Below are 17,211 nucleotides of genomic sequence, written 5' to 3'. Positions count from 1 at the left end.
TATAATTGTTTGGTACATGGCCTTCTCAAGAGTCACTGTCTAAAATTGCCCGTTCCTGAAACTATATCCATTCACACAATCCATTCATCACAAGAAACAAGGTGCTTTTTCTGACAGAGGAAACCAGACACAAGCACACGGTAGGGTGTTGAAGTCCATATTGGTCAGAAGTGAAAACCCATTCTACTTTAGGGTCTGATAGACACTTGGGGCTCTATTTTAACAAACCAAACACAATGGTAAATCTAAGTGCAGGCGGTAGCGCTATAGGTTCAGGGGTGTGTCAGAAATATTTGAGCTATTTTCACAACTACAATTATTGGAGCACGTGGTGCGAAAGGGTTGGGTATTCATGAATCAACAGGCGGTGGGTGTGTCCAGGCTTGGCCCCTCACTGGCCAATCAGAACCTGTTCCACAGCGCAATACGTGGATGCTTCAAGTTGTGTATTTACGGTCTTATATGTATTGCCTTGGAATCAAATCCAATTCCAATGTTAGTCCGTTATAGTTTGTTAAATGGCTTACAGAAACTAAATATCAAAATGTAGTCCTATCCCCTCTTTGCTAAATACATTAACTTGAACCCATTTACAGTCCACATTGTTCTAAGTAATTGAATGGCTTCAATAGCATTCACACTGATAAGGGCTAGGCCTACTGTACATTTCATTATGGCTGAGCATGGACATGCCAAACATAGTTAAAGAGCAAGATTCAATTAATTTATGATGAGGCCTAAAAAGCGAACAAATAATTCTAATCAAATTCTAAACAAACAAAAAAAACGTTTAAATACTTTAAATACACTGTCAGGATTTGGCCAGGATTGTTCCGGTTTTGGCCACTAGATGCTCCCATTGTGCTTTTTTGACCCTTTTGTTTTCCCTTGTTTCCAGTTATTATTTGCACCTGTGCCTCGTTTCCCTTGAATGTATTTAAACCCTTAGTTTTCTTCAGTTCTTTGCTCTGTGTTTGAATGTTAGCACCCAGCCCCAGTGATTCTGTGAACATTTGTTACTCCAGTTGGACTCTTGTGGTACTCTGTTTTTGTTCTCGTTTATTTATTTTTGATTATCTTTTGAGGCTTTTCCCCTGCTGTACCTACCACCTTGTGGATTTACCTTTTTACTTGGAGGTTTTCTCTTGGAATTACTTTTGACGTTGTGGATTTACCTTTTTACTTGGAGGATTACCGTTTTCTCTTGGAATTACTTTTGATGTTGTGGATTTATATTTTTGCCTGAAGAACTTTCCTTTTTATTTTATTAAAACACTGTCTCAAGTACTGCTGTGTCTGTCTTATCTTCTGGGTTCTGCCGACTATTAGTGGCTCAGTTTGCTAACCAACTGTTTCTCACACCGGAGACCCGAGTTTGTAACTGGGTCCTGACACTGACAGGCCCCATCATTTCTCTCCGTGGGCATATAATATTAAAATAATGCAGACTATGGAGGGTTTTATGCACCTCCAAACTTTTCACAGTAGCTGGATCCAATATAAAGAGAAATGGAGAATGTCCACCCAAATGTGTTTTATAATCAGAACCATTTTACAGATCAGATCGTATTCACACATCTCAAGGAGTTGCATTGCAGGGATGAGTCACCATACAACCAGGAAGGAAGGTGAATCATTTTAATACGTTTGGTTGTAATAAAATTAACACATTTTTAAACAACAGCAACAATAAATAAATGTAAAATGTAATGATATTATAAAATTGCTGGGATAAAAAAGACATGCATTGCTGTTGAACCAGCCTTTGTTATAGTAAGATTACGGTAAGGGAGGGCTTGGGTTGCTGTTGAACCAGCCTTTGTTATAGTGAGACTACGGTAAGGGAGGGCTTGGGTTGCTGTTGAACCAGCCTTTGTTATAGTGAGACTACGGTAAGGGAGGGCTTGGGTTGCTGTTGAACCAGCCTTTGTTATAGTAGACTGGTAGACTTGGGTTGCTGTTGAACCAGCCTTTGGTAAGGTAAGGGAGGGCTTGGGTTGCTGTTGAACCAGCCTTTGTTATAGTGAGACTACGGTAAGGGAGGGCTTGGGTTGCTGTTGAACCAGCCTTTGTTATAGTAAGACTACGGTAAGGGAGGGCTTGGGTTGCTGTTGAACCAGCCTTTGTTATAGTAAGACTACGGTAAGGGAGGGCTTGGGTTGCTGTTGAACCAGCCGTTGTTATAGTGAGACTACGGTAAGGGAGGGCTTGGGTTGCTGTTGAACCAGCCTTTGTTATAGTGAGACTACGGTAAGGGAGGGGTTGGGTTGCTGTTGAACCAGCCTTTGGTATAGTGAGACTACGGTAAGGGAGGGCTTGGGTTGCTGTTGAACCAGCCGTTGTTATAGTTAGACTACGGTAAGGGAGGGCTTGGGTTGCTGTTGAACCAGCCTTTGTTATAGTGAGACTACGGTAAGGGAGGGCTTGGGTTGCTGTTGAACCAGCCTTTGTTATAGTGAGACTACGGTAAGGGAGGGCTTGGGTTGCTGTTGAACCAGCCTTTGTTGTAGTGAGACTACGGTAAGGGAGGGCTTGGGTTGCTGTTGAACCAGCCTTTGTTATAGTGAGACTACGGTAAGGGAGGGCTTGGGTTGCTGTTGAACCAGCCTTTGTTATAGTGAGACTACGGTAAGGGAGGGCTTGGGTTGCTGTTGAACCAGCCTTTGTTATAGTGAGACTACGGTAAGGGAGGGCTTGGGTTGCTGTTGAACCAGCCTTTGTTATAGTGAGACTACGGTAAGGGAGGGCTTGGGTTGCTGTTGAACCAGCCTTTGTTATAGTGAGACTACGGTAAGGGAGGGCTTGGGTTGCTGTTGAACCAGCCTTTGTTATAGTGAGACTACGGTAAGGGAGGGCTTGGGTTGCTGTTGAACCAGCCTTTGTTATAGTGAGACTACGGTAAGGGAGGGCTTGGGTTGCTGTTGAACCAGCCTTTGTTATAGTGAGACTACGGTAAGGGAGGGCTTGGGTTGCTGTTGAACCAGCCTTTGTTATAGTGAGACTACGGTAAGGGAGGGCTTGGGTTGCTGTTGAACCAGCCTTTGTTATAGTGAGACTACGGTAAGGGAGGGCTTGGGTTGCTGTTGAACCAGCCTTTGTTATAGTGAGACTACGGTAAGGGAGGGCTTGGGTTGCTGTTGAACCAGCCTTTGTTATAGTGAGACTAGGTTATAGTAAGGGAGGGCTTGGGTTGCTGTTGAACCAGCCTTTGTTATAGTGAGACTACGGTAAGGGAGGGCTTGGGTTGCTGTTGAACCAGCCTTTGTTATAGTGAGACTACGGTAAGGGAGGGCTTGCTGTTGAACCAGCCTTTGTTATAGTGAGACTACGGTAAGGGGAGGGTTTGTTGCTGTTGAGGGGGCTTGGGTTTAGGCTTGGGTTGCTGTTGAACCAGCCTTTGTTATAGTGAGAAGGGAGGGCTTGGGTTGCTGTTGAACCAGCCTTTGTTATAGTGAGACTACGGTAAGGGAGGGCTTGGGTTGCTGTTGAACCAGCCTTTGTTATAGTGAGACTACGGTAAGGGAGGGCTTGGGTTGCTGTTGAACCAGCCTTTGTTATAGTGAGACTACGGTAAGGGAGGGCTTGGGTTGCTGTTGAACCAGCCTTTGTTATCGTGAGACTACGGTAAGGGAGGGCTTGGGTTGCTGTTGAACCAGCCTTTGTTATAGTGAGACTACGGTAAGGGAGGGCTTGGGTTGCTGTTGAACCAGCCTTTGTTATAGTAAGACTACGGTAAGGGAGGGCTTGGGTTGCTGTTGAACCAGCCTTTGTTATAGTGAGACTACGGTAAGGGAGGGCTTGGGTTGCTGTTGAACCAGCCTTTGTTATAGTGAGAACCAGCCTTTGTTATAGTGAGACTACGGTAAGGGAGGGGCTTGGGTTGCTGTTGAACCAGCCTTTGTTATAGTGATAGTGGTAGACTTGGGTTGCTGTTGAACCAGCCTTTGTTATAGTGAGACTACGGTAAGGGAGGGCTTGGGTTGCTGTTGAACCAGCCTTTGTTATAGTTAGACTACGGTAAGGGAGGGCTTGGGTTGCTGTTGAACCAGCCTTTGTTATAGTGAGACTACGGTAAGGGAGGGCTTGGGTTGCTGTTGAACCAGCCTTTGTTATAGTGAGACTACGGTAAGGGAGGGCTTGGGTTGCTGTTGAACCAGCCTTTGTTATAGTGAGACTACGGTAAGGGAGGGCTTGGGTTGCTGTTGAACCAGCCTTTGTTATAGTGAGACTACGGTAAGGGAGGGCTTGGGTTGCTGTTGAACCAGCCTTTGTTATAGTGAGACTACGGTAAGGGAGGGCTTGGGTTGCTGTTGAACCAGCCTTTGTTATAGTGAGACTACGGTAAGGGAGGGCTTGGGTTGCTGTTGAACCAGCCTTTGTTATAGTGAGACTACGGTAAGGGAGGGCTTGGGTTGCTGTTGAACCAGCCTTTGTTATAGTGAGACTACGGTAAGGGAGGGCTTGGGTTGCTGTTGAACCAGCCTTTGTTATAGTGAGACTACGGTAAGGGAGGGCTTGGGTTGCTGTTGAACCAGCCTTTGTTATAGTGAGACTACGGTAAGGGAGGGGTTGGGTTGCTGTTGAACCAGCCTTTGTTATAGTGAGACTACGGTAAGGGAGGGCTTGGGTTGCTGTTGAACCAGCCTTTGTTATAGTGAGACTAGGTAAGGGAGGGCTTGGGTTGCTGTTGAACCAGCCTTTGTTATAGTGAGACTTTGTTAACCAGCCTGTTATAGTGAGACTACGGTAAGGGAGGGCTTGGGTTGCTGTTGAACCAGCCTTTGTTATAGTGAGACTACGGTAAGGGAGGGCTTGGGTTGCTGTTGAACCAGCCTTTGTTATAGTGAGACTACGGTAAGGGAGGGCTTGGGTTGCTGTTGAACCAGCCTTTGTTATAGTGAGACTACGGTAAGGGAGGGCTTGGGTTGCTGTTGAACCAGCCTTTGTTATAGTGAGACTACGGTAAGGGAGGGCTTGGGTTGCTGTTGAACCAGCCTTTGTTATAGTGAGACTACGGTAAGGGAGGGCTTGGGTTGCTGTTGAACCAGCCTTTGTTATAGTGAGACTACGGTAAGGGAGGGTGAGACTGGGTTGCTGTTGAACCAGCCTTTGTTATAGTGAGACTACGGTAAGGGAGGGCTTGGGTTGCTGTTGAACCAGCCTTTGTTATAGTGAGACTACGGTAAGGGAGGGGTTGCTGTTGAACCAGCCTTTGTTATAGTGAGACTACGGTAAGGGAGGGCTTGGGTTGCTGTTGAACCAGCCTTTGTTATAGTAAGACTACGGTAAGGGAGGGGTTGCTGTTGAACCAGCCTTTGTTATAGTAAGACTACGGTAAGGGAGGGCTTGGGTTGCTGCTGAACCAGCCTTTGTTATAGTGAGACTACGGTAAGGGAGGGCTTGGGTTGCTGTTGAACCAGCCTTTGTTATAGTGAGACTACGGTAAGGGAGGGCTTGTTGAACCAGGGTTGCTGTTGAACCAGCCTTTGTTATAGTGAGACTACGGTAAGGGAGGGCTTGGGTTGCTGTTGAACCAGCCTTTGTTATAGTGAGACTACGGTAAGGGAGGGCTTGGGTTGCTGTTGAACCAGCCTTTGTTATAGTGAGACTACGGTAAGGGAGGGCTTGGGTTGCTGTTGAACCAGCCTTTGTTATAGTGAGACTACGGTAAGGGAGGGCTTGGGTTGCTGTTGAACCAGCCTTTGTTATAGTGAGACTACGGTAAGGGAGGGCTTGGGTTGCTGTTGAACCAGCCTTTGTTATAGTGAGACTACGGTAAGGGAGGGCTTGGGTTGCTGTTGAACCAGCCTTTGTTATAGTGAGACTACGGTAAGGGAGGGCTTGGGTTGCTGTTGAACCAGCCTTTGTTATAGTGAGACTACGGTAAGGGAGGGCTTGGGTTGCTGTTGAACCAGCCTTTGTTATAGTGAGACTACGGTAAGGGAGGGGTTGGGTTGCTGTTGAACCAGCCTTTGTTATAGTAAGACTACGCCTTTGTTATAGTGAGACTACGGTAAGGAGGGCTTGGGTTGCTGTTGAACCAGCCTTTGTTGCTGTTGAACCAGCCTTTGTTATAGTGAGACTACGGTAAGGGAGGGCTTGGGTTGCTGTTGAACCAGCCTTTGTTATAGTGAGACTACGGTAAGGGAGGGCTTGGGTTGCTGTTGAACCAGCCTTTGTTATAGTGAGACTACGGTAAGGGAGGGCTTGGGTTGCTGTTGAACCAGCCTTTGTTATAGTGAGACTACGGTAAGGGAGGGCTTGGGTTGCTGTTGAACCAGCCTTTGTTATAGTGAGACTACGGTAAGGGAGGGCTTGGGTTGCTGTTGAACCAGCCTTTGTTATAGTGAGACTACGGTAAGGGAGGGCTTGGGTTGCTGTTGAACCAGCCTTTGTTATAGTGAGACTACGGTAAGGGAGGGCTTGGGTTGCTGTTGAACCAGCCTTTGTTATAGTGAGACTACGGTAAGGGAGGGCTTGGGTTGCTGTTGAACCAGCCTTTGTTATAGTGAGACTACGGTAAGGGAGGGCTTGGGTTGCTGTTGAACCAGCCTTTGTTATAGTGAGACTACGGTAAGGGAGGGCTTGGGTTGCTGTTGAACCAGCCTTTGTTATAGTGAGACTACGGTAAGGGAGGGCTTGGGTTGCTGTTGAACCAGCCTTTGTTATAGTGAGACTACGGTAAGGGAGGGCTTGGGTTGCTGTTGAACCAGCCTTTGTTATAGTGAGACTACGGTAAGGGAGGGCTTGGGTTGCTGTTGAACCAGCCTTTGTTATAGTGAGACTACGGTAAGGGAGGGCTTGGGTTGCTGTTGAACCAGCCTTTGTTATAGTGAGACTACTTGGTTGCTGTTGAACCAGCCTTTGTTATAGGAGACTACGGTAAGGGAGGGCTTGCTGTTGAACCAGCCTTTGTTATAGTGAGACTACGGTAAGGGAGGGCTTGGGTTGCTGTTGAACCAGCCTTTGTTATAGTAAGACTACGGTAAGGGAGGGCTTGGGTTGCTGTTGAACCAGCCTTTGTTATAGTGAGACTACGGTAAGGGAGGGCTTGGGTTGCTGTTGAACCAGCCTTTGGTTATAGTGAGACTACGGTTATAGTGAGACTACGGTAAGGGAGGGCTTGGGTTGCTGTTGAACCAGCGGTTGTTATAGTGAGACTACGGTAAGGGAGGGCTTGGGTTGCTGTTGAACCAGCCGTTGTTATAGTGAGACTACGGTAAGGGAGGGCTTGGGTTTTGAACATATGAAACTAGCATTTGTTACAGGAAAATAACAAGGTTCCCCAGTACCGAGGTTCTCATCTCTCGTTTCATGATGGGCATGGACATGTAGCCTAAATCATGGATTGTGTTTTACGCATGTCCAAAACCGGCCCTGCATGGCTAACATAATGTGGACCTGCCAACAATGCATAGATTAAAAGGGAAGGTCAGCTCACTATTTTTCTCCTCTCAAACGTAATATTTGAATAAAGCTTTGGTGATTAAGATTTATTTCCAAGCATTCTCAGGCGTCAACCCTTTAATCAACAGTCTTGACTACATTGGGCAGGACAAAAAAAGCCTTCATTGCGAAGAGCGGAGGGCATGCTTGGTTTTAAATACAATAAAACGAAATAGGAAAAAAATTGAGTTTGTTTCTAAATACTAAGTATGCACTAAAAGAATATTAGGATACTCTTGTTCCATGTGAATAAGGGCATTGTGCTAAAACCAGCGCTGCCTGAAATGCACTTGGATCGTGTTTTTAAGGACACACCTCAAATATTTCCACCCCTCCCATGTGAGTGCAAGTGAGCTGATATAAAACAGGTAAATTGCTGAACCTGGCGTTAGGGCTGGAAAATGTAATGTCCGTTTGATACTTAATTCCAGCTGAAAACAGAGCCCTTGGTGTCTGTTGTTCAGAGGTGTCTATATTGGTCACTCAACAGTTCTAGGTGGGTAGTGGTGTAGTGGGTCATTAGGTCAGAGATGTCTATATTGGTCACTCAACAGTTCTAGGTAGGTAGTGGTGTAGTGGTGTAGTGGGTCATTAGGTCAGAGGTGTCTATATTGGTCACTCAACAGTTCTAGGTAGGTAGTGGTGTAGTGGGTCATGGGGTCAGAGGTGTCTATATTGGTCACTCAACAGTTCTAGGTAGGTAGTGGTGTAGTGGGTCATTAAGTCAGAGCTGTCTATATTGGTCACTCAACAGTTCTAGGTAGGTAGTGGTGTAGTGGGTCATTGGGTCAGAGGTGTCTATATTGGTCACTCAACAGTTCTAGGTAGGTAGAGGTGTAGTGGTGTAGTGGGTCATTGGGTCAGAGGTGTCTATATTGGTCACTCAACAGTTATAGGTAGGTAGAGGTGTAGTGGTGTAGTGGGTCATTAGGTCAGAGGTGTCTATATTGGTCACTCAACAGTTATAGGTAGGTAGAGGTGTAGTGGGTCATTAGGTCAGAGGTGTCTATATTGGTCACTCAACAGTTCTAGGTAGGTAGTGTGTAGTGGGTCATTGGGTCAGAGGTGTCTATATTGGTCACTCAACAGTTCTAGGTAGGTAGTGGTGTAGTGGGTCATTGGGTCAGAGGTGTCTATATTGGTCACTCAACAGTTCTAGGTAGGTAGTGGTGTAGTGGGTCATTGGGTCAGAGGTGTCTATATTGGTCACTCAACAGTTCTAGGTAGGTAGTGGTGTAGTGGTGTAGTGGGTCATTAGGTCAGAGGTGTCTATATTGGTCACTCAACAGTTCTAGGTAGGTAGAGGTGTAGTGGTGTAGTGGGTCATTAGGTCAGAGGTGTCTATATTGGTCACTCAACAGTTCTAGGTAGGTAGTGGTGTAGTGGGTCATTGGGTCAGAGGTGTCTATATTGGTCACTCAACAGTTCTAGGTAGGTAGTGGTGTAGTGGGTCATTGGGTCAGAGGTGTCTATATTGGTCACTCAACAGTTCTAGGTAGGTAGTGGTGTAGTGGGTCATTAGGTCAGAGATGTCTATATTGGTCACTCAACAGTTCTAGGTAGGTAGTGGTGTAGTGGTGTAGTGGGTCATTAGGTCAGAGATGTCTATATTGGTCACTCAACAGTTCTAGGTAGGTAGTGGTGTAGTGGTGTAGTGGGACATTAGGTCAGAGATGTCTATATTGGTCACTCAACAGTTCTAGGTAGGTAGTGGTGTAGTGGTGTAGTGGGTCATTAGGTCAGAGATGTCTATATTGGTCACTCAACAGTTCTAGGTAGGTAGTGGTGTAGTGGTGTAGTGGGACATTAGGTCAGAGATGTCTATATTGGTCACTCAACAGTTCTAGGTAGGTAGTGGTTTAGTGGGTCATTGGGTCAGAGGTGTCTATATTGGTCACTCAACAGTTCTAGGTAGGTAGTGGTTTAGTGGGTCATTGGGTCAGAGATGTCTATATTGGTCACTCAACAGTTCTAGGTAGGTAGTGGTGTAGTGGGTCATTGGGTCAGAGGTGTCTATATTGGTCACTCAACAGTTCTAGGTAGGTAGTGGTGTAGTGGGTCATTGGGTCAGAAGTGTCTATATTGGTCACTCAACAGTTCTAGGTAGGTAGTGGTGTAGTGGGTCATTGGGTCAGAGGTGTAACCTGTTTGACCAGGGCTGGATTACCGAACGGGCAAGCAGGGGACATGCCCTGGGGCCCCTTCCTAAAATGTGTAGATTAGCAGGGAGTTACTTTTAAAACTGCAAAACTTTCTCTCAGCTTCATGGCAAAATGTGAACAAAAGTACGTGATGAGCTATAAAACAGCCAAAAAATAGAGGTCAGGAGAAGAACCCTTCAATTGTCTGCCATGCCACCCACAATCCCAAATCAATCCCTCAAGCCTACTTGCTAGGAACTCACAACAGAGCTCCCTCCACTGTAACATGTTGCAAATTAAACTCCAACGGTTACTTTCAGATCGGATAGTTTCTGACTAGGGGATCAGTAGATCAAGCAACTTTGGTTGTGTGTGTGTTCGTGTTTGTCTGTGCGTTTGAGCATGTTTTTATTTGTGTGTCTTTACCTTGCTGCTGTGCTCAGCCATTGTATGGTAGTTGAGTCCGGCCTTGGACCTGAACTGTTTCTGGCATTGCTGGCACTTCAGGGCATCCTGGAGCTGCAGGGTTAAAGGACAAAGGTCACACAGTAACTCAAAGGTCATTCATTCCTATTAACTTATGAATATCTTGTATCCACTGGCAGGTCTTGGTCTTTCTGCTCACTGTTCCCCAGCATGACCTTTACATGAGTTAATGACACGGGACCATTTCACCTATAATGGTCTTTGTCAGGTAATCATCAAGACCAATAACTGGAAAGAAGCCCTTTTAATGAAGAAGCAAATATTGATCTATCTGGCAGAGGAAGAGGTTTTACAGTGACTGACTCCTTAATGGCACAACTGTCACTTTCATAGTCACATTGTCCACCAGGCCATAAGCACCTACTGCCTTAGCTCTAGAATACCCCAATAGTCTAAATTGGCTTCTTGTCCTTGTGGCCTTTCCTGATTGTTTTGACCTACAGCCTGTAGCCTGTGTTTTCAGATTGGTACAGTTAAAGGAGAGGAAGCTACTTCAGAGTATTTAGACGCAGCCACAGTGTAATTCCTCCACCCCTCCAATCAATACTCTGCGTCTACTGGCCCCCTGGACCTGCCCGAGGGGTCCTCAGAGAGAAGCATTTAACAGCGTGCCTGACTTATTCTCATCCCCAGAGTACGCTAGTGGCCTGAACCCGATGAAGAGTTACAACTGCATTAAAGAAAGCCGTCCAAATGAATAAAAAGCAAATGAAGAGTTATATCCTAAAACATGATACAGTTGAAGTTGGAAGTTTAAATACACTTAGGTTGTTTTTCAACCACTCCACAAATGTCTTGTTAACAAACTATAGTTTTGGCAAGTCGGTTAGGACATCTACTTGGTGCAAGACACAAGTCATTTTTCAAACAATTGTTGACAGACAGATTATTTCACTTATAATTCACTGTATCACAATTCCAGTGGGTCAGAGGTTTACATACACTAAGTTGACTGTGCCTTTACACAGCTTGTAAAATTCCAGAAAATGATGTCATGGCTTTAGAAGCTTCTGATAGGCTAATTGACATAATTTGAGTCAATTGGAGGTGTATCTGTGGATGTATTTCAAAGCCTACCATCAAACTCATTGCCTCTTTGCTTGACATCATGGGAAAATCAAAAGAAATCAGCCAAGACCTCATAAAAAAATTATAGACCTCCACGAGTCTGGTTCATCCTTGGGAGCAATTTCCAAACAACTGAAGGTACCACGTTCATCTGTACAAACAATAGTACGCAAGTATAAACACCATGGGACCACGCAGCCATCATATCGCTCAGGAAGGAGACGCATTCTGTCTCTTAGAGATGAACGTGCTTTGGTGCGAAAAGTGCAAATCAATCCCAGAACAACAGCAAAGGACCTTGTGAAGATGCTTGGAGGAAACAGGTACAAAAGTATCTATATCCACAGTAAAACAAGTCCTATATTGACATAAGCTGAAAGGCCTCTCAGCAGGTATATCTCTCTAGTCACCCCCAAAACCAATTCTTTCTTTGGCCGCCTCTCCTTCCAGTTTTCTGCTGCCAATGACTGGAACGAACTACAAAAATCTCTGAAACTGGAAACACTTATCTCCCTCACTAGCTTTAAGCACCAACTGTCAGAGCAGCTCACAGATTACTGCACCTGTACATAGCCCACCTATAATTTAGCCCAAACAACTACCTCTTTCCCAACTGTATTTCATTTTAATTTATTTATTTATTTTGCTCCTTTGCACCCCATTATTTTTATTTCTACTTTGCACATTCTTCCATTGCAAAACTACCATTCCAGTGTTTTACTTGCTATATTGTATTTACTTTGCCACCATGGCCTTTTTTGCCTTTACCTCCCTTCTCACCTCATTTGCTCACATTGTATATAGACTTGTTTATACTGTATTATTGACTGTATGTTTGTTTTACTCCATGTGTAACTCTGTGTCGTTGTATCTGTCGAACTGCTTTGCTTTATCTTGGCCAGGTCGCAATTGTAAATGAGAACTTGTTCTCAACTTGCCTACCTGGTTAAATAAAGGTTAAATAAATAAAATAAATAAAAGGAAGATGCCACTGCTCCAAAACCACCATAAAAAAGCGAGACTACGGTTTGCAACTGCACATGGGGACAAAGATCATACTTTTTGGAGAAATGTACTCTGGTCTGATGAAACAAAAATATAACTGTTTGGCCATAATGACTATCGTTATGTTTGGAGGAAAAAGGGGGAGGCTTGCAAGTCGAGAACACCATCCCAACCGTGAAGCAAGGGGGTGGCAGCATCATGGTGTGGGGGTGCTTTGCTGCAGGAGGGACTGGTGCACTTCACAAAATAGACGGCATCATGAGGAAGAAAAATGATGTGGATATATTGAAGCAACATCTCAAGACATCAGTTAAGTTAAAGTTTGGTCGCAAATGGGTCTTCCAAATGGACAATGACCCCGAGCATACTTCCAAAGTTGTGGCAAAATGGCTTACGGACAACAAAGTCAAGGTATTGGAGTGGCCATCACAAAGCCTTGACCTCAATCCCATAGAACATTTGTGGGCAGAACTTAAAAAGTGTGTGTGAGCAAGGAGGCCAACAAATCTGACTCACACCAGCTCTGTCAGGGGGAATGGGCCAAAATTCACCCAACTTATTGTGGGAAGCTTGTGGAAGGCTACCAAAACGTTTGACCCAAGATAAACAATCTAAAGGCAATGCTACCAAATACTAATTGAGTGTATGTAAACTTATGACCCACTGGGAATGTGATGAATGAAACACAAGCTGAAATAAATCATTCTCTCTATTATTATTCTGACATTTCACATTCTTAAAATAAAGTGGTGATCCTAACTGACCTAAGACAGGGAATTTTTATGAGTATTACATGTCAGGAATTGTGAAAAACTGAGTTTAAATGTATTTGGCTAAGGTGTATGTAAACTTCCGACTAAAATATGTGATAGAGATGTTATTTTGTCATCATGACATGGTCTCGTGAAAAGACAGACATCATTTTGTTTGAAGTATATCGCAAGGTAATTTTATTTTCAAGAGACAAATAATCATGTTTTGTGGCAAAACTCTAAATATCCACTTCAAACAACAGAAGTCCAATAGAAAAAGTATCCCAATTGGGTTTTAAACAGTCACACGTAATAAAGTATCAATACACAAATAAACATTTAAATAATCAATTTAGCCAAGGTTGAGAGGTTGAGCAGTGTATAAGATGTGTTTTCGTTTAGGACATTTAATTAACGTTCAGAAGAATTGTATGTGGGTTTTACAGGTTTGTTCAGTTGGATAAATCTGGGTTTCCTGGGGTCTCCCCTGGGTGCACGTTTTGGTTTTGGGCAGGGCCAACTTTGGGAAACCCTGGGATAAATCAAGGGAAGATGTTTTAGTTGAAATATATAGACCGTAGGAAAGGATGTAAGGACTAATAAGGACATTGAACGTTTTTCGGAATTCATTTGCCGGTCAAGGATGGATTGATTCTTATTTTTGGAGTGATACAGCCCGATATTTTTCTGCAGTGGGTAGGCTACTAGCCTAGGTTGTTTCCCTTCACCTAAGTGTCCCTGGATCTAGGCTCTATTCTTGTCATGAGCTTGTTTAGAAATGTTCCACTTTGGGCCAACAGAAACAGATACCCCAGGCGCCAATAAACTGTCGATGTGATCCATAATCAAAAGGACCATGATACACAAGAGCTCAAAGCTAACGTAACGCTAGCTAGCCAACGCGAATAGCTGAGACTGTCAGCTGTCAATCACCACATCTGACCAGGGGTTAACTTAATAAAATAAGGATTTGATTAAGTGTGTAAAATAGAGTAATGCAGTGTCATGTAAAACTATCATAATGCCAAAAACGCAATAGCCCAACTCTCTAAATACATGGTTCCGGATATAGCACATTTTGGTATGAAACACATTTTAAAGGGTTCTAGAGCACCAGCTTACTGTGACTGTAAATCTGCATTTTTATTTTGTTCAGAAACATTTTGGAATGTTGATTTGTGATGGCCTGTAATGCTTGTTGCTCAAGTTGTTTGCAGGTCATTCTATTTCTCGAATGGTTTTCTAACTCTTTTGAATCAGTTGGGCTATTTTCCCTGCCTGTCCAGTGCATCCTGTCACCGTGAAAATGTAGAAATGCATCATCACCATCAGATGTTATCACACCATTGAGCACGCTCTCCTCTCAAACATTTCCCAGTCAGTTAAGTAGTACATTCAGCCGTCCCAGATATATAAAGCTTTGATTGAAGTGACCGGCTAAGCTCGCACCGATGTGACCATTTAAAAATGTAACTCACAGCCAAGCCATAGTGTCACAAAATGAGAGTAAATGGATGCACTGAGACCTGTTGATGGCCACTTATAGGCTATGTTATTCAGGATCTGACATGGTTATACCATAGTAAATGGATGCACTGAGACCTGTTGATGGCCACTTATAGGCTATGTTATTCAGGATCTGACATGGTTATACCATAGTAAATGGATGCACTGAGACCTGTTGATGGCCACTTATAGGCTATGTTATTCAGGATCTGACATGATTACACCACAGTAAATGGAGAAATAGGGATTGGAATCTATTGGTTTGTTGTATATGTGTCACAATTTAATCGACTCAAAGTTCTGTCAAAGTCACCAAACTATTTCTATAGGTTATTAGCCTACAGCCTGGTGAAAATTACATTTGTTTTAGCTTACCTTTGACTGAAAGATGTCAACCAGCTTCTTGGTCCTTTTCTCTCCCCTTGCACCTGGCTATCAAGGGGATTTCGGAAGGTTGTGGCTGTTTTTACTTTATGATAACCCGCTTATTGTGGTGACTTTGTCACTGGGAACATATCCGATTCTCCATGAAACAAACATACACGCAATTTAGGCCTAGAGGCTGAGATTCAGCACTATAGATAGTGCCACGGTTGATCAAATTCTCACCAATCCGACTAGTCAAGCCATGCACTCTTGACTCGTCTGTTTCCACAAATGTGTAGGCCTATCAACTGTTTTGTTAACAGTGAGTAGCCTAGCTGCATTTCATATTTTGAGTAGGCTACCACAAAGCTATAGTTTGGAGATTTGCAAATGGGAGATGGAGATTGCCTTCAGTAACTGTGTAGAGGTTGATTGTAGCCTACACGTGATAGTCAGCAATGCAATTTATAAAAGTCATGCAAGTAGGCCTAAATTAAGGTTTCTATTGGGGACAAATATTCAATCCCCCTTGGGTTGTGCCGTGGCGGAGATCTTTGTGGGCTATACTCGGCCTTGTCTCAGGATGGTAAGTTGGTGGTTGAGGATATCACTCTAGTGGTGTGGGGGTTGTGCTTTGGCAAAGTGGGTGAGGTTATATCCTTCCTGTTTGGCCCTGTCCGGGGGTGTCAGCGGATGGGGCCACAGTGTCTCCTGACCCCTCCTGTCTCAACCTCCAGTATTTATGCTGCAGTAGTTTGTGTCGGGGGGCTATGGTCAGTTTGTTATATAGACCTAGATAGATATCACTGTCAAATGCTCCCTGAAACACTTCAGCGAGCAGGCCTTTCTAATCGACCTGGCCGGGGTATCCTGGAAGGATATTGATCTCATCCCGTCAGTAGAGGATGCCTGGGTATTTTTTTAAAATGCCTTCCTAACCATCTTATATAAGCATGCCCCATTCAAGAAATTTAGAACCAGGAACAGATATAGCCATTCGTTCTCCCCAGACCTGACTGCCCTTAACCAACACAAAAACTTCCTATGGCATTCTGCATTAGCATCGAACAGCCCCCGTGATATGTGGCTGTTCAGGGAAGCTAGAAACCATTATACACAGGCAGTTAAAAAAGCCAAGGCTAGCTTTTTCAAGCAGAAATTTGCTTCAACACTAACTCCAAAAAGTTCTGGGACACTGTAAAGTCCATGGAGAATAAGAACACCTCCTCCCAGCTGCCCACTGCACTGAAGATAGGAAACACTGTCACCACTGATAAATCCACCATAATTGAGCATTTCAATAAGCATTTTTCTACGGCTGGCCATGCTTTCCACCTGGCTACTCCTACCCCGGTCAACAGCACTGCACCCCCCACAGCAACTCGCCCAAGCCTTCCCCATTTCACATTCTCCCAAATCCAGTCAGCTGATGTTCTGAAAGAGCTGCAAAATCTGGACCCCTACAAATCAGCCGGGCTAGACAATTTGGACCCTTTCTTTCTAAAATTATCTGCCGAAATTGTTGCCACTCCTATTACTAGCCTGTTCAACCTCTCTTTTGTGCCGTCTGAGATTCCCAAAGATTGGAAAGCAGCTGCGGTCATCCCCCTCTTCAAAGGAGGGGACACTCTTGACCCAAACTGCTACAGACCTATATCTATCCTACCCTGCCTTTCTAAGGTCTTCGAAAGCCAAGTCAACAAACAGATTACTGACCATTTCGAATCTCACCATACCTTCTCTGCTATGCAATCTGGTTTAAGAGCTGGTCATGGGTGCACCTCAACCACGCTCAAGGTCCTAAACGATATCTTAACCGCCATCGATAAGAAATCTTACTGTGCAGCCGTATTTATTGATCTGGCCAAGGCTTTCGACTCGGTCAATCATCATATCCTCATCGGAAGACTCGACAGCCTTGGTTTCTCAAATGATTGCCTCGCCTGGTTCACCAACTACTTCTCTGATAGAGTTCAGTGTGTCAAATCGGAGGGTCTGCTGTCCGGACCTCTGGCAGTCTCTATGGGGGTGCCACAGGGTTCAATTCTTGGACCGACTCTCTTCTCTGCATACATCAATGATGTCGCTCTTGCTGCTGGTGAGTCTCTGATCCACCTCTACGCAGACGACACCATTCTGTATACTTCTGGCCCTTCTTTGGACACTGTGTTAACAACCCTCCAGGCAAGCTTCAATGCCATACAACTCTCCTTCCGTGGCCTCCAATTGCTCTTAAATACAAGTAAAACTAAATGCATGCTCTTCAACCGATCGCTGCCTGCACCTGCCCGCCTGTCCAACATCACTACTCTGGACGGCTCTGACTTAGAATATGTGGACAACTACAAATACTTAGGTGTCTGGTTAGACTGTAAACTCTCCTTCCAGACCCACATCAAACATCTCCAATCCAAAGTTAAATCTAGAATTGGCTTCCTATT

The 17,211-nt window shown here is 44.5% G+C and overlaps 1 protein-coding gene across 5 annotated transcripts in view; it reads right to left on the bottom strand.

The window, feature by feature from the left end:
• Positions 1 to 17,211, bottom strand: part of LOC121841159 (zinc finger protein 512B-like) — a 126,434-nt gene that overhangs the window by 16,096 nt on the left and 93,127 nt on the right. For all 5 annotated transcript variants that reach the window (XM_042307655.1, XM_042307653.1, XM_042307654.1 and 2 more), the window contains one exon: positions 10,014 to 10,106. In XM_042307655.1, coding sequence (XP_042163589.1) covers positions 10,014 to 10,106 — 93 coding nt within the window. The remainder of the gene's footprint in view (positions 1 to 10,013; positions 10,107 to 17,211) is intronic.

Source organism: Oncorhynchus tshawytscha, linkage group LG28, assembly GCF_018296145.1.
Source record: "Oncorhynchus tshawytscha isolate Ot180627B linkage group LG28, Otsh_v2.0, whole genome shotgun sequence".
Classification (NCBI taxonomy): Eukaryota; Metazoa; Chordata; class Actinopteri; order Salmoniformes; family Salmonidae; genus Oncorhynchus; species Oncorhynchus tshawytscha.
Note: the sequence above shows the minus strand (reverse complement) of the source record. Positions and strands in the feature narration are given on the sequence as shown.